The sequence below is a fragment of the Macaca fascicularis genome, chromosome 2 (assembly GCF_037993035.2).
Source record: "Macaca fascicularis isolate 582-1 chromosome 2, T2T-MFA8v1.1".
NCBI classification, from domain to species: Eukaryota; Metazoa; Chordata; class Mammalia; order Primates; family Cercopithecidae; genus Macaca; species Macaca fascicularis.
In genome coordinates this window covers 189,506,589-189,531,002 of record NC_088376.1, presented here as the reverse complement: position 1 = coordinate 189,531,002, position 24,414 = coordinate 189,506,589, and the positions used below count along the sequence as shown (strand labels likewise).

Sequence of the window (24,414 nt, the reverse complement as noted above, 5' to 3'; positions counted from 1 at the left end):
CCTCCAGAATCTTCTTATCAAAACATATATGATATAGTTTTAGCCACTTGTTTATAATCAATATTGAATTCATGTTACACTTATGAAAAATTCTAGTCTCCTTTTGATTGTTTAAAAAGCGCTGCTGGCTGAGTGGAGTGGCTCGAAACTGCAACACCAGCTACACAGGAGACTGAGGCTGGAGGACAACTTGTGGCTAGGAGTTGGAGACCAGTCTGGGTGTCTCCAAGACCAGACTGGTCTCCAGACTGGGTGCAAGACCCCCGTCTCTACAGATTTTTTTTTAAATGGGCCGGGCATAGTGGTGTTTGCCAATGGTCCTAGCTACTCAGGAGGCTGTGGCAGAAGGATTGCCTAAGCCCAGGAGTTTGAGGTTACAGTGAGCAATGATAGCAACACTGCACTCAGCCTGGGTGACAAAGCAAGACCCTGCCTCTTGAAAAAATGTATAAATTAATTTAAAAGAAAATTTTGAAAAGTCTTGCTTCTCCAACGTTATTTATTTTATTCATGTAAATTTTATTCACCAACTATTTTTATATAATACAATGAGATGACTATAGTCAATAATACCTTAATTGTGTATTTTAAAATAAATAGTGTTTTCTGCCCCTCTTTATTATATACCAGTCTCCCATGTGCAAGGGATAGACTCTGAAGAAAAATAAAGAGGAAAAATATGATCCCTGCCCTCCTGAAGCTTACATGATAGAAGATGCACAGTAAACAACAGACAAGTACAGACCAGAGGAGGGAAATCGGTAAATGGCCGTGATGGGCAATAAGGAGTAGCTGGGAAAGAGTCTGAGGAGTTGATGTTTGAGACCTGCAGGAAGGGAGTGAGCCAACTGTGTAAGCTCCCCCTCACCAAAAAGAATATTCTTGGCGCAGGATTAAAGAAAATGCAAAAGTCTTGAGATGAGAAAGGATTTGGAGAGTTCTAGGAAGTGGCAGAGTAGAATGTGACTGAAGGGAGTCTGTCATGAACCTAAGGAGGTAAACAGAAGCCAGAGCACTTGAGGCTACACAGGCCATGGTGAGGACTTTGAAATATTTTTCAAATGCATGAGGAATTCATTAGGCATTTGGACCAGAGAAGTAAGATGATTTGATTTATATGGCTGCTTTGTAGAAGGAGGAGCAAAAGTTATGAGGAGGTGGGGGTCATTTTAACCCTTCAACTTGTGCCACCTTCACCTAAACAATACTCTAACCTCAGTGGCCACTTCTAGTTCCTTCAGAAAGCAAAAGCATTTCAGAAGATTGTAGCATATGCTGTTTGCCTTGTCTCAGATTCTCCTTTGCACCTTTCTTCCTTAAGGAAGCAACTTACACATCATGTATGTATTGACTCATTCTGTGGCAGCACCAGAGAAATAAAGTTTAACGTCATTATTCTTTTACAGAGCACCATATTCACGTTCTTCATCAGTATTTTAATTCTGTTTTCTGTGTTTGCGTGTGTGTGTTCTTTTAACTCCATTTTAATTCTTTTAAATCCATTTTCTCAATAAACTCTAAGCCCTGTGAGAGCACACACCATGCTTGGCTTGTATTACCAGTGCAGATTGATAATGTGTGCTCAATAAATGTCTCCTAAATACCTAATAAATATTTGCTGACATCATTAGTAAATTTCCATTTCAAAAGATGCAATTTGTAGAAAAAATTCCAGAGTTTTTCTGTTCTCTGAACAGATTTTTTTATAGATATTGATCATATGGTAAAAGCCTAAAGCTGTTCTCCTAAGCAAAATTCTACATGTGTACCTTTCTGTCAACTCAAGTCCAGAAATACACTCCTAAAAATATAATAGGAGACTTCAAAACTGAATTCGTGGCTGGTACAAAGCACTCAAGTTTCTGAATGATGTAGTTACTAAGATCAGTGCATAGAACTGTGTTTATACATGTACCCTGTAGTGTCCTTTAAGAAAAACAACATCATTCTGGTAGAAATGATGTTTCTTCAGTCTTTCTGGATTTAGTCAGTTTTATGGTCAAATTTTAACTTTTTCTTGGTGACTGAGTACTTTTTGAAACTAAATGTTTGAATTTAAAAACGTTGTTGCATATACTGCAATAGAAGTCTTTTTATAATGCATCATTTCACTTTTCAGCCTTCATTAGAGTTGATGATTTATAGCAGTATCATTCTCAAAGAATCTTCCACCGAGAGTGTCTCTTTGAATATAATCACTGGAAGTGGGGAAGGTGGAAAAGCTGATGGTCAGGGTGGGCCAGATCAAACAATTACTTAGATGCTGCAAAGGATGATGATAACGGAAGGAAAGTTATATTGAAGTTTGTGTTATGCTTGTTTCCTAGTCATTGATTAATTTTTTCTAAAAGTAGAGTCAATCATAGGAGATGTGCGGGTTTTAAGTTTTGATTGTACATCAGTACAAGGCTATAGATGTTTATTCAACAATAACCTTGTGAGACACTATGTTAGGTCCTGTGATGATTATATAGATAACAGACATAGCGTCTACCCTCAACAGCTTAAATGTGGAAGAAAAAAGAATATTCAGAAAACTATAATACCCCTCAGAAAATGTAATTATTAGAGCAAAAATAAACGGAGTTCGGGAACCCTGAAGGGAGGTGAGTTTGCTTTTATATTTGGAGTTTTCTGGCATTTGTATGTAAAGGGGACTTTCAGATAGTGGATGAAATTTCTACAGGCAGGTAACAGGAATATAGGTTGGGGGAACACTACAGAAAAGGGAAGACACACAAATGGGTAGGATACTTCCAAATCACATCACATAATACAGTTTTGCTAGACTATAGGATAAAAAAAGGAAATTATGGGGAAAAAGCCTGATAGATCAGGGATCTTCAGCCTCTGTGCCACGCACTGATACCAGGCTGTGGCCTGTTACGAACCAAGTGGCAAAGCAGAAGGCGAATGGCGGGCTGGCGAGCCTTACTGCCTGAGCTCTACCTCCTGTCAGATCAGCGGGGGCATTAGATTCTCACAGGAGTGCAAACCGTCTTGTGAACTGCACACGCGAGGAGTCTAGGTTGTGCACTCCTTATGATAATCTAATGCCTGATGATCTGGGGCAGAACGGTTTCATACTGAAACCATCCCCCACCACACCCACATTCGTGAAAAGATTGTCTTCCATGAAACTGGCCTCTGGTGCCAAACAGGTTGGGGACCACTGCGATAGATGATTCGCCAGGTCATGGAAGACTAAATGTCATTTCTAGACATTTGGGCTTTTATCTATAAGGAAAGGGGAGACATTGAAGTTACTTAAGTGATATGTTGCACTGTGTGTAGGGAATAGTTCTTTGGCAGCTACTTCTGGAAAGGGCTGGAGGTGATGGGATTCATATGAGAGAATTAGGATTTCAATAGTCCGAGAAAAGGACCTGCTATGGTAGAGCAGCGAAAATAGACAGTGTGTGAATTCAAAATGTTTTATTAAAGTGAGTTCTGTAGGACATAGTGACTGAGATGCGCAGAGTCACAGGGAAGGTATCAAATAATTCTTCCACTTTCTGAATGTACAGCCTTCTCATTGACAGTGGTAGAAGAACACAAGGAAGAACAGGTCTGCCATGCAGATAAGCATTCCTGGAAATAGTCAAGAAAATAATTTAAATGTTTGAATGCCTCCTGTTTCCATTGTATGTAACAAAGTGTAGTGGCAGCCAATCCAGATTTTAGGCACCTTGTAAGGGGCTGTGGAGCCAATCAGTGACAGGAAATGGCAATACGAGAAGGAAAACAAATATGAAACATTCATTAATATCTCAGAATGTGAACTCACTACATTGACTTCCAACAAGAGAGAAAGAAAATTCCCTTTATTTTGAGCTTTGGAGAGGAGTACGAGTTATATCACGGAAGAATGTGAAGTGGTAGGTAGGAAAGAGGAACAATCAGGGTGATAGGATGAGGTTCGACTGCTGCAGAGAACCACAGTGCAAGCCGCTTCCGAAAGGTGGGTGCACATTGTGTTATCAAAAGCTGAAAAAGGGAAGGAAAAACAAAAACGGAGGGAAAAGACTTCCAGTTAAAAAGTAGAAGGATTTATAATCCTTTGGGTATATACCCAGTGATGGGATTGCTGGGTCAAATGACATTTCTGGTTCTATATCCTTGAGGAATCACCACACTGTCTTCCACAGTGGTTGAACTAATATGCACTCCCACCAACAGTGTAAAAGCGTTCCTATTTCTCTGCATCTTTGCTGGCATCTGTTATTTCTAGACTTTTTAATGATCGACATTCTAACTGGCGTGCACACATATGTTTATTGCAGCACTATTTACAATAGCAAAAACCTGGAACCAACCCAAATGCCCATCAATGATAGAATAAATAAAGAAAATGTGGCACATATACACCATGGAATACTATGCAGCCTTAAAAAATGAGTTCATGTCCCTTGCAGGGACAGGGATGAAGCGGGAGACCGTCGTTCTCAGCAAACTAACACAGGAACAGAAAACCAAACACTGCATGTTCTCACTCATAAGTGGTAGTTGAACAATGAGAACACATGGACACAGGGAGATGAGCATCACACACCAGGGCCTATCAGATGGTCAGGGGCAAGGGAAGGGATAGCATTAGGACAAATACCTAATGCATGTGGAGCTTCAAACCTAGATGATGGGTTGATAGGTGCAGCAAACCACCATGTCATATGTGTACCTGTGTAACAAACCTGAAGGTTCAGCACATGTGTCCCAGAACTTAAAATTAAAAAAAAAAAAAAGAAGAAGAAGAAGGAACATTGAGGTATTAAGATAACTATTTTGAATTTTGGAATAATATATATGACATTGTGAGAGACCTAATTATAAAATTGGATAATGAAAAAGACAAGGCAAAAAAAGAAGAAGATGTGCATAAAAGAATGAAAAAAGGGCTCTCCTCTCTTTTTTTAAGAATCAAAAAAACTTTCTTCTTTCTTCTCGTTCTCCCTTTCTCTCTCTTTCTTTCTTTCTTTTTCTTTCTTTCCTTTCTCTCTTTCTTTTTCTTTTCTATCTCTCTTTCTTTTCTGTTTTTTTTTTTTCTGTTTTTTTTTTTGACAGTTTCACTCTTGTTGCCCAGGCTGGCATGCAATGGTGTGACCCTCGCCTCCCAGATTCAGGCGATTTTCCTGCCTCAGCCTCCCGAGTATCTGGAATTATAGGCACTCCTCACCTTGCCTGACTAATGTTTGTATTCTTAGTAGAGACGGGGTTTCACTATGTTGACCAGGCTGGTCTTGAACTCCTGACCTCAGGTGATCCACCTGCCTTGGCCTTTCAAATTGCTGAGATTACAGGCACCAGCCACCATGCCCGGTCCAAAGGAATGTTGCTTAAAGATGTTCTTGATAGAAAATGCCACTATGAAAATAAATAGAAAATAGTCTTAAAATAAAAAATATTCTTTAACTTCCCAACACATTATTTTGTACATATAAGAGAAATACACATTTATTTTTTGAAAACGTATTGTGAAAGATTATTTTTATAATATAACTTATAGATTTAAATAAATTTATTCACTTATTTTTATAAATGAAGCTAAATTAAAAGTTAAGACTAATAACAGAAAAATAAGAATGAGTTTCTACTCAAGTAGTAAGATACCCTTTTTATTTTTGAAAATACAAGATTTTTATCATTGACCATATTAATTTTGAAGAGATGTGTGTGTGTGTGTGTGTGTGTGCATATGTGTGTAAAATGAAATAGAGAAATAATTTCTTAAGTTCACAGAATTTCCACTAGCCAGGCTATTGAATTCTTCTATACTATTGTAAATTGATAAAATTCAAATTCTTGACACAAAAAAATTAGATAATACATTCAATATATTTAGAACAAGGTTTTAAATGGAAGGCAACAAAATTCATGACACAAAGACTTAAGCAATATATTTAATAATATTTAGAACAAGGTTCTGCATACCCAATTATATTTAGTTAATTTAATTGAAATGCTTTTAGATATATTGTTTCATGGCATTGATCACTAACTTTGAAGGGATTTATTTTTATTAACTTGCAGCATAGAGAGGAGTAAAAATAAACAATACTCATATTTTTCCCAGTTAATAAAATAAACAAGTATTAGTAAAAAGTTTCTGATCTTTAAGAGTACATAATAGAATTCTTTTTGAGAATAACTGCTGTTTTGACAAATACCATATCCTTCAAGATAAATCTAACAACCAAAAAACAATCTGCCTTTATTCCTCAAAATGACTTTGACCTCAAATTCTGAAACTGACAGGGTGACTTTTCTCAGTGAACAAATATGATACAGAACCTTTTAGAGGGAAACAAATATGCCGGATACCCAAGTGATCTCTCTCTCTCTCTCTTTTTTAATCTTAAAATCAAAGCAGCTAATTTTACCACAGGGAGGAATTAAACCAGATGTAACGGCTATAACTTCAAAGATTTTTGTCCTTAAGGCCTAGAGATAATTAAAATAAATACAATGACTTTATTTCTCCTTAATGTGTCATTTATGTACTAGGTTCCTGTTGGGAACTGTATATATTCAAAATTATTTTTAGTTACTGATGACAAATTAAATTCATTTTATCATATCTGGATTTTTAATTTTAGTGATAAAGATCAAGGTCATCAGCAATCAACATTAAAATAAATTGACAAATATAAGATCTTCCCCCTGAAATACAATGGGGAAACATTTGAAATTTTAAAAAAAGTTATAAAATGTACTGAAAAAATATATTACTAGTCTCAAACAATAATAAATTCACATATAATTATTAGTATTTTGGCTTTAAAAGTTACTTTTTAGGTTTAATATATTCCTGAAACTATTCACAACAAATAAGAAATAAGTATAATGTTTCGGTATGCATCTTGAATATTATTACCTCCTTCTATTCATAATAGTCATATACTTATTCAAGAAATGTGTATTAGTTATTATTTTTGATGTTTGAGGAGTAAATCTCTTTATAAATCAAAAGGAGTCTATTAAGTCAGAAATGGATAACTAGTGAGTCAGAATTCTAAGATGGCATTGAAATAAGATTATTATCCGAAGATATTCCTGGGATTGGCAGTTGTTTGTTGAGATTTTTCCCCAGTATCTGGTGCTAATTTTTATGCACCTATTTACAGCTAAAATAGGATTCGATGGGAATAAACTATATGTGTACCTCTCTAATGCAACAGTATGAAAACCCATGAAAGAATAATTCACAAATCTTAATAGAAGGAGGGAGAAAGAAAGGGAAGAAAGTTATTTTTCACTTCCCCTGAGCAAACATGTAATTTCCATGATTTCTTTTTAATGACTGCGGTCTGCAGCCAGTAGGTACTGATTTATGAAAAGCTGTAAAAGATCAGGTGGAGCTCTGTAGGACATCGTTTACAGCTGCATGGATTGAAACCTATCTAATTTGTCTAGTAAAAGTGTGAGCTCACGGTGCACATCACCCAGCCTATAAATTTCCCCTTCAGACCCGATGTCTGGGGCTGGGGCTGGGGCTGAAAAAACGGCAATGCCTGCAGCTGCTCCAAGGCCCAGATTCCCTTGGTGCACATGAAGAGACATCACAAGCTCTTCACAGGGAGAGACAAATTCCTATCCATTGATAAACTCTCCAGATGTCCTCTCTGAGGAGGAAAGGAACCAATTTTTATTTGAAATCCCCAGAGAAATCCTGGAAGTGGAAAAATGATACTTTGCAGGGCTGGTTATTCTGAGGTCACTGGCATTAAAATTAGGTCTTTTTTTTTTTTTGTCTTGGATGTACTTTGATCCAAGTCATAAGCAGACAAACTCAGTTGGGGTCACTAATCCTTAATCCACACGTCCTGTTCTATTTCAATTTGTTTATACTAATTTTCTCTAAACTCTTGTTGAGTCTGGCTAAAGGGTTGAGTGTAAAAGTCCAAACTATTTTGAACTGAGAAGAAAGAATTCTGCATTTTGCCTTAGGCACACTTCATAAATATTCTGAATAAATGTCCTGGGGTTTGATTCTTCATACCCACAAACCCATAAATAAAAAAGTATTACTATTCATGGGACTACAACTTGACATAAGGTTCTGTGCTCCAGCTACTGTAGACAGAGAAACTGTGGTGCGTGCACACGCATGCCTGTAGATAGTTTAATGTCTCGTCTCATTCTAGGTTTCACATCATTTTTCTTATAAAATCTTCTCACACCTGATTTAATGCTATTCTTATCCATTTTTTAGTGGTTCAGTGACTTATCCAATGAGTCTAATGTAATATCTAATGCTTGCTAGTGACGGAGGCTATTTCACTCATGATAGCTATGCTGAAAAAACCCAAGAACATTGTGTACATTTTGACACCTGGATTGTGTATCTGTAATTCCTGAAGTTCTTAGGTAAACAACAAAAACACAAAATTTTCAATTATAAAAATAAGCGATTTTTCTTTCTCAGATGAGTAATTTATAAAATCATAGAAAGTTGCTTGCATGTATGTTTCAGAAGAAAGTAACATATGAAATGTTATATTTATATTTTATAGTTTTCCAGATATTGCTAAAGGAAAAAAGTAATATTTATATAATAATGCCTAATCTTTTTTAGATAATCTCTGAGAGTTAGTAAAACTAAACTGTATCATAGAAATAGAAACTATATAGAAATTATACAGAAGCTGAAACTTTTCCAATGAAAGAAAGTTTATAATTATACAATTTTCAATGTATAATTTGAACTTGTGAAATAGAAAGGATTGAAGTAGTTGAGTTTAGTCTAATGGACAGGAGGTTGAAGAATCCTTCATTTTCAACTGCCCTCCACTACACAAATGACCATCACAGGGAGGGGACTATTAATCTATATTTTCCACAGAGTATGAAAATAGAGTCAGAACCAATGTTACAATTTTTTTTTTCTGAAACTCAGGGTTAAAACTGCACTAAAATGTGACCATTTTTATCAAATACATTTAATGCATCCCTGTAAAAACCCAGATAGTGAATTCACAAACTTCTCATATGTTCCAAGTAATAACATGTAGGTGTAGGGCACTATCTAAAATTGTCTGGGCTCACATCAACTTTACACTTGAGCAGGCCTGTTGTGCATAAGGGAGTAAGTTGAAGAATATCACCAGAAGTGGTAGAAACCTCTCAATCAAAAGACCTATTTAGGTGTGAGCAGAGCTGACACAGATTTTCTTCACAGATTTTCTCATTTAGAACAGGAGCTTTTACCACATATCCTAGATGGTAATCAATGATTGCTACTCATATGTAAAACATAATACGGTTTTATTTCATGTATATTGTTCATTTTGCTATTATTCCGTGCTATTTCTAAAGATATTGAAATTAGCCCCTTAGAGACCTAAATTTATTTCTAAAATAAGGATAAATGCATATCGATATATTATTTATTTTGGCATCTTCTCACCACAAATTCTAAACTTTGAATTTAAGCACTTCAAATGATGGACTTCACTTAGACAAATCTTTCAAGTACATAAGAAAAATATGAAGTTGTAGTTTTAATATTCCTAATTTTGGAGATTTTTAATGAAAGATTCTGAATAACTAAAATGGCAAAAAGTCAAAATGTACCCTCTTAATTATTCAATAAAGATTAAGCTATGATATATACAGTTTTAATATTAATACTGTATTTTATTACAATAACGAAAAAAATCACAGACAGCAGAATAGCACTTCTGTTTTCAAGCATTTGCTATGGAATGATTGTCAAGTTGTAAAAGTTATTGACTATTCTAATGAAGCCCCTAATAATGGCTACTTTCCAGGATTGTTATACTATTATGTACGTAATATTATATATGACTAAATTTCTAGTTACTTAAAATGGTGGTTAACAAGATCATTGCATTCCCAGCATTATATATAAACTGATATTTACTCTGCTATTTTCTTTTTGAAGTTTTCAGAAGTTTAACCATTTCACCAAAAGTGTTACCAAAAGTGTAAGAATAATGAACAGCTAACAGATAGTGCTTATTATGTGCCAGCACTGTTCTAAGTGCTACCTACATATGCTCATTTAATCTTCATTGGTGTGAAATCGATATCCTCACCATCATCCCCATTTTACAGATAAAGAAACAGACAAGAAACTCCTCAAGGTCACACAAATAGTATGTGGTATACCTGGGATTCAACTCAGGCCTTATGGTTCCAGTATCTGTGTACTAAACTTCAGGGCATGTAAACATCGAATGTGCCAAATGATGGAATCATAAATCGTTGAAGAAAAAAACAGGGAAATGCAATATGAACAAAGTTTTACCTAAATGGCACAGTGTAGCAGTCAAGAATATGGGCTGTGGAATAGAATAATGTGGGTCTAAATGCCAGCTCTGCCTCTTTTGCCTGAGGAAACTCAGATTTGTAACTTAATGTGATTTAGTTTCAGCTTCTTTATCTGTCTTAGGGGATAGCATCAGTGCCTAACAGGTGCTGTAAAGATTAAGGTCCTTCGTGTCTGTGGAATATTCTTAGCATCATGCCTGCCACATTGAGTGCACATGAACGTTCAATACAATATGAAAACAAGGGCCTTCAAAACTTATTTCTGTTGTTGTTATTATTCATCCAAAACTAAAGGCTTTTATAACTACCTTGTGCCCAAGCTCCCTTCCTTAAGAATAAAGAAGAGATAAGTCAATAAATTGTTCACCTCGTGACTGGCTCCAGTCTTATAAGTCAAAGGACAATTAAAGAGGCCACTAAGAGCTAAAAAAAAAGCGGGGGGGGGGGGGACATACCAAAGACATTTCACCAACTGATTGCTTATTTTGGCTCTTCAGGGACGCAAACATTGTCTCCTTCGTTTCCTTTATACCTCTTCCATTCCATTGATTTACCAGGTCTTGCGGGCATTCATAGATAGATGGGTAAGCCTGTATTTATATATAAAAAAAAAATCCTACATGGAAGGAAGTCCTTTTTCTTTTTCTCTTTCTTTTTGAGATGGAGTTTCACTCCTGTTGCCCAGGCTGGAGTGCAATGGCGCGATCTCAGCTCACCACAACCTTCGCCTCCCAGGTTCAAGCGATTCTCCTGCTTCAGCATCCCGAGTAGCTGGGATTACAGGCATGTGCCACCACGGTTAATTTGGTAGTTTTAGTAGAGATGGAGTTTCTCCATGTTGGTGAGGCTGGCCTCGAACTCCTAACCTCAGGTGATCAGCCGGCCTCGACCTCCTAAAGTTCTGGTATTACAGGAGTGAGCCACCGCGCCTGGCCCTGTTTCTTAATGCTGGTTGTATTGTGCAACATAAATCACAATTACAATCCCTCTCTGAGTCTCTGTGTGTGTATGTGTGAACTTCATTTGGTGTCAAATACGCAAGGATGTTTTTTCTTGTCAGTCATCTACTTTTTTCTATTGCTTTTTATTTTTAGTTTTAATCACATGCAACATTATTTAACTCTGTGTTGAGTTTATGTCCTGCTGTAGGTATACCCTAGATTGTTCAAGCCATTCTTTAGACAGCAACCTGCACAATGTCTAACAAACAAACATCCAGTGGGAAATATTTTAAATATTCAAACTGAATCCATCATCAAAGCAGACAGCAAAGAATTCAGTGTGTCCTCCCTACTGCAACTGTATCCTAAATTGCTACCATTTTTGCTAGTGATTAAACCAATTAAATGATAATAAAATATATATGGATATATTTATGTCTTTCACTGGCAAATTTTCAGTGATTTCAAAAGCACTTGTGGATGGAGAAGGGGAGAACTTAGACAAGATGATTACACGGCGTTCCTCCAAGCTGCCAGCTTGAACAGATGAAGCTTTCATGGCAGATAAATTCCACAAATGAACAGGAACACCATATGAAGTCTGGAAGTTCCTGCTGATGTTAGTGTCAAATTTTGACACACAGCAACTCTGCTGACTCCTGATCTGTCTCCCGTTGGTGTTTTTTTTTTCTTGCAGGCCATCAAACCTTCTTCTGGACCAAAGCAATGTGGATATCACTACCTTCCGCACAACAGGTGACTGGCTTAATGGTGTCCGGACAGCACATTGCAAGGAAATCTTCACAGGCGTGGAGTACAGTTCTTGTGACACAATAGCCAAGATTTCCACAGAGTAAGGAAAAAAAATTCATTAAGAAGAATGAATGATCTTTTGAACTTTCTGCTGAATATTCATGCCTTGACTTGACATGTTATAAATATTAGTGGTAGATCTGAGGTACTATCTCCTGGATTTGCTAATCAGGGCTCTGGGTCTCCTTGTGGCCCACAGCTTCTGGATTGATACATATTGATGTGTCTTCCTCCCTCAAGATAGGGCCAAGGATCAGTGTGTTTAGATAGACCAGATATGACCTACAGATCAACCAACAGATTCACACCCATAACCACACTGCAGACCCAAGACCCTAATTTAAAACATTAGCAGACATAGATTGATGATTATTATATTTCTGCATTTTGTGATTTTTCTGTTATTTTTACTAAAGCTTAACATCTGTGAATAAGGAAAATTGAGAACCAAGTGGATAATCTGGTGTACAAGGAAAGGTATTAAAGTCTAAAACTAGTTTTCATTGTTGCTAAATAAACATAACATCATGTATTCATCATTGTCTACTCTGTGAAGGATATCATGCTAGAAAATGCAGTTATAATTAGGTTTAAGATAGAATTTTTGAGTTTTCCTCAAAAGGCTTATTGCCAGATGAGAAAGAAAATATGCATCATATATTAATATTAGTTGATAGTTTTATGTGTTAAAAGCCAGTAATAATCAAGTATAATATGCTATATTTTGTGGACAATAATCTTTTGGTAACAGGAATCTATTGATATGAGAAACACATGGACTCAAGGAAAGGGTATATATAAAGAATCAAGTGAATCCAGAGAATAGTTAAAAATTTGGTTCTTATTCACAAAGCAGGGTGTTTTGGAATTGATAAATTAATAGTTGGAAGTCACATTCTTCATCTCTCTGTGATTGAGAACCAATTTACTTCACTTCCTAATGTGACTGCTTCATTTTTTCTTTTTCTGCACAGTGACGTTTTCTGGATTCCCATGCACAGAGCTAAAACCTGCCCTTCTCAACTGTTGGTCATAGAGCCTTCTAGTGCTATTCAACTGACCAGGGTCCAACTCCCCTAATTCTAAGTTCCCAGGAGAGAAAGTAGGACTGGCTCAGTCCCTCTTGTGCATTGGCACCTCCAAAGTCATATGTGTGCTAGTATCTAGTCATTTACCTGCAAAAGCAGTAGAATGAGGTAGTATGAACTTGGCTGCAGGGGCCCTTTCCTGAAGATAAGATAGAGAACTGTCCCAAAGAAAGAGGTGTGTACTGGATAGATAAACCAAAAATTGTCCAGAATGCTATAGCTTGCATGGTCTATTGGGAAACTGTGTTCATCTTTGTGTCAGTCTTCCTTTGATCTTTGTTAAATTAAATAAACCCTTTAGTCCTCCAAGTTTCTTTAAGTATTATCATCTCCCAATAATATTTAAATATTTAAATATTATAGAATATATAAAGACTTTCATTGCCACTCTGTCAATCATTCAGCATTACTGTGAAAAATGACAGATTAGATGCCAAAAAGGAATGTGCCATGTAATTAATAGATATAAGTGCCCAACAAACAAATAAATAAGTTTATAATTTTTGGTGCAACATTACAGTCAGAAGGACATAAAGCCACAGAAGACTTACAGGAAGAGTTTATTACTATTAAAGAAGAGGACTCGTTCTAAAAAAATAAACTTACTCTAGTCTATTTAACATGCACCAACACTCCTGTTCAAAGTGGAATGTGGTGTATATTGAATAGACTTCTGACCCAATCGACAGTACACTTTGGGTTTCCATGGTACGTATTTTGGTCAGATACAGTCTCAGGATATAGTCATGTATTTAAATATTTTTATAAATCCTTTTTTCTAGTAATATAAACAGTTAGGGTTATGACATACAAAACACCTGCTATAAAGCACAGAAGCACAGCAAAAAGCAAACGCAAAGTTGAACATTTCCACATCATTGACAGATTTTCTAAGGCAAAGTTATGCAAATGTTTATTCTTAATAAAATATCAACACTCGAAACTTTTAGATATTGAAACACTATATTGAAATGTATAAGGCAGAACGCTGTTAATAAGATTAACTGCTAGTTTGCAATTCAAATATTGTCAGCCATTATATGCTATGAATGTGATAAGAAAGCTATTTGCTTTGAAAAAGTGAATGACAGCATTTGTCATACTTCCAAGTTAGCGACGTTACTTGTGTTGGACGTCAAATTCTTTTTGGCTGGTTGGAATATTTTTACTTAATTGTTATTATTATTTGAACAACCTGTGCAAATACATTTAAGATAAAAGCTGACTTTTGCTGAAAGACAGCTTGTTCAGGTTTGTCCTTCACACTGAGTCAGGTGGTATGGATATGTCTGTATTACACTCCCCACAATATTCCTTCTTCTGTCCTTTCTCCTCAGTTCAGGGACAATATGGGATTAACATCTATTGCCCTAACACTCCTTGAAAGGAGCTGCTTTTTTTCTTGAGTCTTTGTAGTGTCATGCACCTCATGCTCTTAGTTTATATTACAAAATGAGAATTTATTAGAAATCTTTAATATACTAATAATTGGGGTAAATATAATGAGGCAACATTTTCAGCATAAATACTGTAAAATATTGAGCTAGATATTTTAGCTTTCTTTCAGGCTCTTGGGCTTATTGTTTGAATTTGATTGCTTTCAGTTTCTATTTTCTTTGTGCCATCCAGACTCAATTCAGAAATGATTTGCTTGACCAAATAACTGTAGAGATTCTCCTAGAATAGAAAAAGATACCTAAGATGAATAGTGAATCTCTTTTTTATTTCTATTCAGGCTGCCAAAGTATAGGAAAAGATCAATAAAATTTCACATTCAAATTCATATTAATTTATTTTCGTTAGAGAGTTCATTGACATGCAAGCTACTCAAGTTATCTAATTTTTGAACAAAGCCCAGAACATATGCAATTTCATTTAATAAATACGTATTTCAAGACATTACTTCATAACCTAAGATGGATTTAGGAAGGTTAAAGTGAGAAAGGAAGAGAGAAAGGGAAAGGTTAGAGTCACTGTGACTGTGAAACTAGAGAGAGAATTAAGTGTGTGGAATGAATATTAAGCAGATTAGTTGCCACATGTCATTATCCTGCACCCTTGGATGCCATTTTCAAAGTGTCATCACCTATCCCTTTGCCTTTGAAGTACCAGATAACACATTAACCTCTGGTCTCAGTCTGGAGCTGCTCTTTAGTCTTAAACTTTTCCACCACTCTTCTGAACAGGACAGTCAAAATGAAATGAGCACACAGAGTGTTATAGAGACAGCAGCAACTGGGAGTTCCAAGTTATTTTGAACATGGCAGAGAAGTGGACATGGCAGATAAGTGGACAGAAGATATTCTGGCAAGAATAGAGAGACTAGAGGGTGTTTAAAAACCCTAGCTAAGGAATAACCCAAAAGGATAATTACTTTAATTCTCTTTTCAAAAGCCCAATATAATCATTTGCATTAAGTAAAAAAATATAAAACATTTATATATAGTATATTTATATAAACATATATAATATTAAAATATATATTACATATTATATACATTTATATATTATATAACATATATACATATATAACATATATAAAATACATTATATATTATACATAAACCTATATATATGTTTGCTTATATTGGGTTCACAGACACAGAATGTAAAACAGTTTTTGGCAGAACATTTTTTGAGGAATACACTCAGGAGGTGCATATATGAAGAAGTGATGAGGAATGTCCCAAATCGGTCTGTGAACTCAGCATCACATTTTTTTTTTCCAGCCACTTGGGGATGAATGCTTCAGTTCAGAAGGAAGATCAGGGCCAAACATCATAGCAAGTAGTACTCAGTAACTATGCTTAAATTTCTCAAAGAGCTCAGACAATTACTGCATTGGAATATATAAATATTTTATATATATATTTACTTATATAAATGTGTGTGTGTGTGTATATATGTGTATATATATATGTATATAAATGTGTGTGTGTATGTATATTTACTTTCCATGACTATTATTTTAAGAAGGGGAAAGGGAAGAGACAAAGGACAAAAAATCAACTAGTCACAAAACATATGATATGGTATTGGAAGAAGATGAAAGAAAGAAGAAAGAGTGACCATCTATTCATTTGCGTACCCATACTTTTATCTGTCCTGTTTTCTGGCTCTAGACTCATAAACTGACTTTGCTATAGTGTGGGGATGAGTGGAGAAATGTGTATTCTTTATTTTAAAGATAGATTCATGGTACGTTTATCAAAATCATGTAATGCACATTCTCAAAGGCAGCGATCAACAGAAGTAGCATACATTACTCTAAGTGAAGGCTTTCATCATCCACAGTTACCCTAAGCGTGGCAAGCCTCACATTCCCATACATCCCCAGTAGCCTTCCTGAGGAAGAGTATGATCAGACAGGGCCTAAGGCAAGGCACAAGCTGTCCACAGAGGATTTATCAGCCCTTTGACAGTCAGCAGGGAGGGAACCTTCAGGTCATCAGGAACTTTCTCAGCCCAGATGGTAGGAATTCAGCAGAATCTTGGTTAATTTAATGCCCTGATGCTTAAATAACAACTACATTTCTTTTCAAATGGTTACCTATCGTCTTCTTGAACACCTTTATTGCCTAGGAACCCATTTCTTAAGAAATCGATTAATCCATTTCTATGTAGTTGAATTCCCAATTTTTTCTTTCTTTATGGTCAGTATAAAGGAAACCCCTCTGTGTGTGTGTGTGTCTGTGTGTGTGTGTGTGTGTGTGTGTGTGTGGTGTGTTCACATGTTTTCTTTTTTCCTTGCCATTCTGAATTTTCCTGGCTCTCCTTGACAAATGATACATTATGCCCTGGTCGTCTTTACCCAGAAAAATAGATTTTGTATGTTTCTTTCTTTAGTAAATTTGTATTAAGCCCACTAACTGGCAGCCATTGTTTAGGTTGCTGTTGATAAACAGAGTCCAAAAAAAAGGAAAAAAAGAATCCCAGTTCTCATGGAATTTACCTTCTTGTGGGACAAGACAGGGAATAAAGAAAATAAATCAGAAAGTCAATATGCTGGATGGTAATCAATGCTTTGGAAGAAAATGAAACAAGAAAAGAAAACAGAAAGTACAGATACAAGTATAGAAAGGTTTTAAAATATTAAATAGGAGGGTTGGGGAAGCTGTCATTAGAAGGGGATATTTGAGCATCCCTCAATCCTGAAAGACATGGATATATGAATTGATTACTTGAAACAAGAATATATAATTAACCATTTGCACATTAGCTGTCTTTTTTCCTAAATGAAATTCCTTATGTTTTTATAGTCTTTATTTTAATGCCTACTTTCCGACTTTAAATTATTATATATTTAATAAAAAGAGATATGTCTTTGTCATAGTTTTTCTACTTTGAAAGAACTGTGTACTTTAATGAGATTATTCCAGTTATCTACGACTGCACAGCAGGCTCCCCCAAAACTTAAAGGCTAAAACAGCAACAGGTTTATTAGACATCACAGTGTTGTGGGTTATAAATTAGGGCAGAGCTCAGATGAATGATTCTTTATGCTCTGAAGTTGATGTTGACAGAAGCTTACAGCTGACAAATGGACTGATCTGGTCTGGAGGGCTGGAGATGCTTTCATTTCGACGTCTGCCTTGGTGCAGTTAGTTACAGAGCTGGTCTTACCTGGGATTGTAGGCCAGAGTGCTTACATGTGGCCTCTCCTGTGCAATACTGTCAGATAGTCAGACTTTTTATATGGTAGCTCTAGAGCCCCCGTCTTGTTCCACAAGAAGGTAAATTCCATGAGAACTGGGATTCTTTTTTTTTTTTTTTTTTTTTTTTTGTACTCCGTTTATCAACAGCAACCTAAACAATGGCTGCCAGTTAGTGGGCTTAACACAAATTTACTAAAGAAAGCAATAAGTAGAGGCTGGCAGTTTCCTAAGACCGGAGTGAAGAAAGTGATACAGTGTCAATTCTGGCATACTCTGTTAGTCAAAGTAGTCCCCAGATTCAAGGGAAAGAGATAAAGCCCCACAAAGAATATGTGATCATCGCTATTAGTTTCCTAAGGCTGCCACAAGAAATTACTACAAATTTATTGGCTTAAACAACAGAAAATTTTTTCTTAGAATTCTGGTGGCAGAAATCTGAAATTAAGATGCGACAGTACCACGATTGCTCCAGTCTCTAGAGGTGAATTCTTCCTCGTCTCTTCTAGCTTCTGGTGGATCCTAGTGTTCTCTGAATTGTGGCAACATAACTCCAATCTCTGCCTCCATTTGTACATCGCCTTCTTCTCTGTGTATCCTATTCTCTTATAAGGAAACCATCATTGGATTTATGTACCACCCTAATCCAGTATGGCATTTTCCCAATCCATGCACTGGTTACATCTGCAAAGGCCCTCGATCCAAATAACATCACATGGTGAGGTTTGGGATTGACAGAGATTTTGAGGAAACACTATTCAAGCCACTACACCATCTATATAGTCTTCTACAAGATGGTGGAACAGTCAGGACATAATCCCGATGATATAAATATCAGGCAATTAGGTCCACAGTACTAGAATATATCGTTGTGCAAATTGTGCTAATTGAAAATCTGCTTATATACTATCGAAGAAACCGATTCTTTCATTGTTTTCTTTTTTTACAGTGACATGAAAAAGGTTGGTGTCACGGTGGTTGGGCCACAGAAGAAGGTCATCAGTAGCATTACAGCTCTAGAAACACAATCAAAGAATAGCCCAGTTCCCGTGTAAAGCACTACTTCTGGAAGGAAGTGGTGGCTGTGGAAGGTGTAGCATCATCCTGCACACAGACAATAATGCTGGAGATACTGGTGGAAGTTCCAAGTCCAATAAGACACTCAAATATGAGTACAAATGCCTTAAAATGGAATTGAAAAACTCTTTATTTTCCCCTATCATTTAGTGGATGGGTGGGTGGGATATTTTTTTGTAATTGCTTTTTTAAATATTAGTTAATGGATTAAATTTAATTCTTCAGCGTAAAATGGTGAAGAACTAGCATATAGCCATTGATCATAAACTGACTATCATAAAATCAAAACAAGTGAAATAACAAAACGGACATGGTGGCTTTGTTTAGGTGTAGCCACAAAAGAAAAGACTTGTAATATTTTTATATACAGAGGAAATCTGTAACAGGTATTCTGTTTCTTTTAAAGCAAGCAACATAGAGGAATTTATACCTCAAACTATCTGGCCATATTTACTACCTTATCACTGCATTATTCTCTTTTATCTGTTTAAAGCATATAGAGAAGAAATTTGTAGTTGTTTTAAGTACTATACATTTTTAAATTGTTAGCTTCCTTAAGTATATCATGTAAAGAAATGTCTTAATTTTTGAAAAAAGTACATATTTATTTTCTTTTGAATTGTTTTTATTGTTTTCTATTTATGCCTTGATGATTTAATATGGATTTGTTACAGCCAAGTGCCAAATGCTCTCTCAAATTGTCAGCAGTCTAACTAGACACAGATAATGATGGGTTTCTTTCAGATTTTTTGAACCATCCACTTACATATATTTTTTAAAAATGAAATACGTTTCCTGTTCATACACTAACCAAATCTCTCATAGTCTGTTATCCTAATCATTCTTGCCTCTCCACTTATCATAAACTGTATGCTCACAACTTAGTGTAATATACTAGCTTGTATGCAATGGCTTTTCAACCAGATAACATACCTTTCCTGCTCTGGTGCTTAGAGCCTATCAACTCCCTCCTTTAGTGAAGGAGCTGGGTTAGAGTTTCCGAGAATAGCTACACTGGAGAGAATTGGAATCCTATATAGATTGCTGCACTAATTGGCAACACAGCACATAGGCCAATGCATGAGTGAAAAAAAAATTACTTGCTCACTGGCTTTGAAAAGTCACTTACTATTGTTGCTTAAACTTGCTGAACTGCTTATAGAGAATGACGATAACAGAACTACTCCTCTGTATCACTGGTGTTTAGGTGAATTAATTAATTATTGTGATCATTAGTGCCAGGTATTATTATCTTTAAGAGTCTTCCACTTCAATGCACATGGTGCAGTTTTGGTGTACTGCTTTGAATTTACTGGATGTAACATTTTCAGAATAGTTGGTCATCTAGCAAATGCCTCAAATGTGTAGGCAGGAGAGAGATTTCTCATCACAGGGATTAGACTTACTATTACATAAAGGCTAACTATGAGCTTGCTCAGTAATTTTGAAAAGATGTACCTGGTGGATATCTAGCTAGTAATATATTCTGAAGCAACACTGTAGCTCTATAAATACTCTTTCTAATGCTGATATGATCTTGAGTATAAGAAATGCATACATCACAAGAACAGAATGGATAAAACAATGCTGCAAACTTAATGTTCTTATGCAAAACGGAACACTAATGAAACACAGCTTACAATCACAAATCAAAATTCACAAGTGCTAATCTGTTGTAGGTTTAGTGTAATAAGACTTAGATTGTGCTCCTTCAGATATAAGATTGTTTCTCAAATCTTGGCAATATTCCTGAGTCAAATCAGGCTACTAGAATTCTGTATTGGATATATAAGAGCATGACATTTTTAAAAATACACTTGTGATTATAAAATTAATCACAAATTTCATTATACCTCCTGTCAGCAGTTAGAAAACGTTTTTTTTAATCAAGTATTTTGTGTTTGGAGTGTTAGAATGAGATCTGAATATGGTTTCAATCTAATTTTTTCCCAGACTAATATTTACTTTTTTAGGTACTATTCTGAGCACACTCAACAAAACCCATGCATTTCATAAACTAATAGAAGTTGAGGATTGTTGAATCTGTTTCACTTATTTTGGCTGTGATTTCCATTTGAAAGTAGAGGTTGTATACACCATATACTGTTCTTCATTTTATTAATATTTTTCTACTTGACCTCTCATAAATTTCCTTTACACAATTCTTACCCTGTACATATGTAAACATAAGTGTACGATTCTTAACCGTGGGGTAGAGGTACTAGAATGCTTATGGCCATCTCTTTGTACAGGAACTGCATTGACTTTCAGTAAACATAAGGTCGCAACTCCTTCACGATGTTATGTACCATATGATCTGTTTTGTATCTTAAATTTGATTTGCATATATTATTTATTTCTGGTAACTCACTCAGTTTATGCTGTGCTAAATATCAATCAAGCCATGTATAAATGTGATATGATTGGCAGTATGTGTTTACTTTAAACTTGTCTTTTCAAAATATTACTCAGTTTATGTTGTACAATGTAGATGGCCTCTTACTAATGTAAAATGATTTGTAGTGGAAACATTTATATTTTTATAATAAACATAATGAAAATATTTTTTACAGATTGGAATACAGAAGTGGTCTTTGAAGTTTAGTTTTTAAAAAAATATATAAAAATATGTGCTTATTTAAAAGCAAAATAATGAAATTTACATAAGTCACAAAAAATATGCTTCTGGGTTTTTATTCTCCATTAGTGAGGAGGGATTTACATTGTGTAATCCACATGTTTTTGGTCTACATCTCATTATGAATAAACCAGAAAAATAATCAGTAAATATTATTTTGAAGTTAATAAACACAACTGTAATAGGCAGTTCTCTTTTGATTACAAATAACAGAAAACAATTAAATTGTATTAATTTTCTAAAAGAGAAAATGTTTAGAAGTGACAGAATTATCTGGGGATAAACTCCCTAGCTAAGAGATCAGACACAGATTGAACCAGTAATTCAAACAATGTCAACAGGGTTAATTCTCTCATTCTTTGTCTTCTTCCCTTGGCCCTATTCTTCTTCCAACTGGGTTAATTTGCAAGCTATGTCTTTCTGCAAGGTGAAAAATACTACTCTCTCTAATCTAATTCTGCATTGCAACTCCTATGAAAGAATTACTGTCTCTCTAGTTCCAACAGAGATCATGAGGCCTTTCTTGGATCACAGGCCCTATTATTTTGGGCTGGAGAATGAATCTCTCGGATTGGCAAGTACTGACTCCTGTGCTTGCCCTTGGAGATAGTGTGTGAAGGTTACATGAAAGTGATGCTCTTCAGCGGTTCGTGGTATAAAAGTAGTTTATGTCCAACAGAAAGTCAGAATGCTGCTTATGACAAACGAAGAAAGGAATTCTGGTCAGGTCAAATAAAACTAGTAAAAATTAAAAAAAATAAAATAAAGTACAACTGCAAGCCACGTACTAAGGCACAGCTGATACTTTGTATACAATAGGTACCTTGTCATTGCAGTCCACTTAAAGAAAATTATTACATATGAAAATCAATCAAAGCTAATTCAAAAACATGCAAATAAAATAAGTGATCAACATTCCCATAGAGAAGGAAGTGATTAGGAAGAGATTAAAAAAACAGGTCTGATTTGTGTTTGCTTTGAAGGAGAAATAGCATTTGGTCAAGTTGAGTGGAGCAGAGAATACTGTGTAAGCAGGAGATAAGTTAAGGGGAAGAGAAGAGGTAAATAATGTATTTATTCATTCAGTAAATATATAGTATGCATTATCATGAGCCAGCTGTTTTGCTATCATCATTTACAAGTTACCTCATTAAATCTTTTGCAACACTTCTGTGAATGGAGATTAGCTACTTTTATGTAAGAAGGGACTCTAGGCTCAGAATGTCCAAGTCACCTTCCCAAGGTCACCCTACTGGGTAGATAGATATTTCAAACTGGAATCTTCCTATCCTGTGTTCCTCCCATCATGTGATAGCTACTATAATTTCCACAGTGATCTGGGGACAGTGACAATGACAATTTGCAAAGGAGGCTTGGAGACGACTAGGTCAAATAGACTATGTGATGTTAGAAATCTATTTTGGTGTTCTATGCGTGACGCTATACATCTACCCCAGGATGGTGAATAGAGATGTGAAGAATGGAAAGCATACAAAAATACATAAAAGAAAGAGGATTAACAAAATTTACCGATTTACTGATTTGTTCTGAGAATGCTTCAAAAGAGAGAAATCAAAGCAAACCAAAAATTTAGGTCCTGAGTGTCTGTGGAAATGATGGCACCATTAGTCAAAGTGGAGAATTAGGAGAAGTCAGCTTAATGTCACGGGTTTGTAAAATATATAGTGTAAGCCAAACTTTAAGTGTAAGCCAAACTTTAATAAGTTTCTGAGTATTGGGGATGAGAATCTGAAGCTTTAGGAAAAAGAGTTCCAGAGTAAAAATGTATATGGAAAGATGTCTCTGAAAGTATGTAAAGATCTACATTACAAATATTTATGTGTTTCCTATATAGAAACATATTTTTCTTGGAACACCTCTTAGGTTAATGCTAGCTACATAGTTAAGACTTCAAATATTATCAACTTAAAAATAATAAAAATATCTTTCTTAACACAGAATAATCCAAAGTAGGTGTTTGCCAGGTGTCCTTCTTTGCAATAATTAGGAGCCCATACTTTCTCTATCTTGTAGAGCCTTGAAATCCTCTACTTCCAGCCGGGAAAATGAAGGAGAGGATCATTTGGGGAGATTTTATGAACTCTGCTTGTAAGTGGTAGATACCATTTCTCTGGTCCCACTGGCTACAACTCAACCCCACTACCATACTTAACTGCAAGAGAACATAAAGAAAGTAGTCTGACAGTGTGCCTAAATAAAAATGGAAAGTTTCTGGAATTTATATCGCAATCTCTGTCACAACTCCTTTTAACATAAATAATATGTCAGAGGCAGATTGTTCCAAAAAGCTTATCAGAGAAATACCAGTTTCTTGCTAACTGCGCCAATTTCTTTTTCTCTGTAGGCAACTATTTGTAATTCTTTTCTCTTATTACATAAATCCAATACTTCTACTAATGGTACCTGTCAGCTATGTGAGTACACTGCTCAGATTTCCTTTCAAGAGAGCTTATTGCAAGAGAGCAGTTAGCTGACAACTGTGAGCTGCTATATTTTCAAAATCCCCAACATATTTTTAGCAGTCCATGCTCTACCTTGGTTAACGCCTGTCAGTGACTGAGTATGGTGGAAGTACTAGGGCCAGGCCATTTCTTCTCAAGTGGTAAATCCCTCTAACAAGCAATCTTGTATCTCATGTTCTAATCATCCTAACTGAAGCTTGCTCAGGCATCCCCTGCAGTCTGAGCTCTTTACTATTCAATTTTCCTTCCTTCACTCTTTCCTTTTATAGGTGTCAGACCTGTATTTCTATCTGAAAGCTCCTTGTGTTTTCTCTTAAACCCTATTCCAGTGCTTCCCAGGCATTTCTAGCAAAAATTATTTGCGGATTTAATTCTTCCTGTGTCTGATTCTTGAAAATCTTAAACTTAGACGACTCTCAAGTTGACTCACTT

The 24,414-nt window shown here is 35.6% G+C and overlaps 1 protein-coding gene across 5 annotated transcripts in view; it reads left to right on the top strand.

Annotated features, from left to right (window-relative positions):
• The window catches only part of EPHA3 (EPH receptor A3), a 359,434-nt gene extending 337,993 nt beyond the window's left edge, over positions 1-21,441 (top strand). For 3 of the 5 annotated variants that reach the window (XM_065539289.2, XM_065539288.2, XM_074033787.1), the window contains 3 exons: positions 10,951-11,073; positions 11,929-12,084; positions 18,734-21,441. In XM_065539289.2, coding sequence (XP_065395361.1) covers positions 10,951-11,073; positions 11,929-12,084; positions 18,734-18,839 — 385 coding nt within the window. In that variant the 3' untranslated portion in view covers positions 18,840-21,441. The remainder of the gene's footprint in view (positions 1-10,950; positions 11,074-11,928; positions 12,085-18,733) is intronic. The other 2 variants (XM_005548387.5, XM_005548386.4) reach the window with 1 other exon arrangement.
• The last annotated feature ends 2,973 nt before the right edge of the window (positions 21,442-24,414 follow it).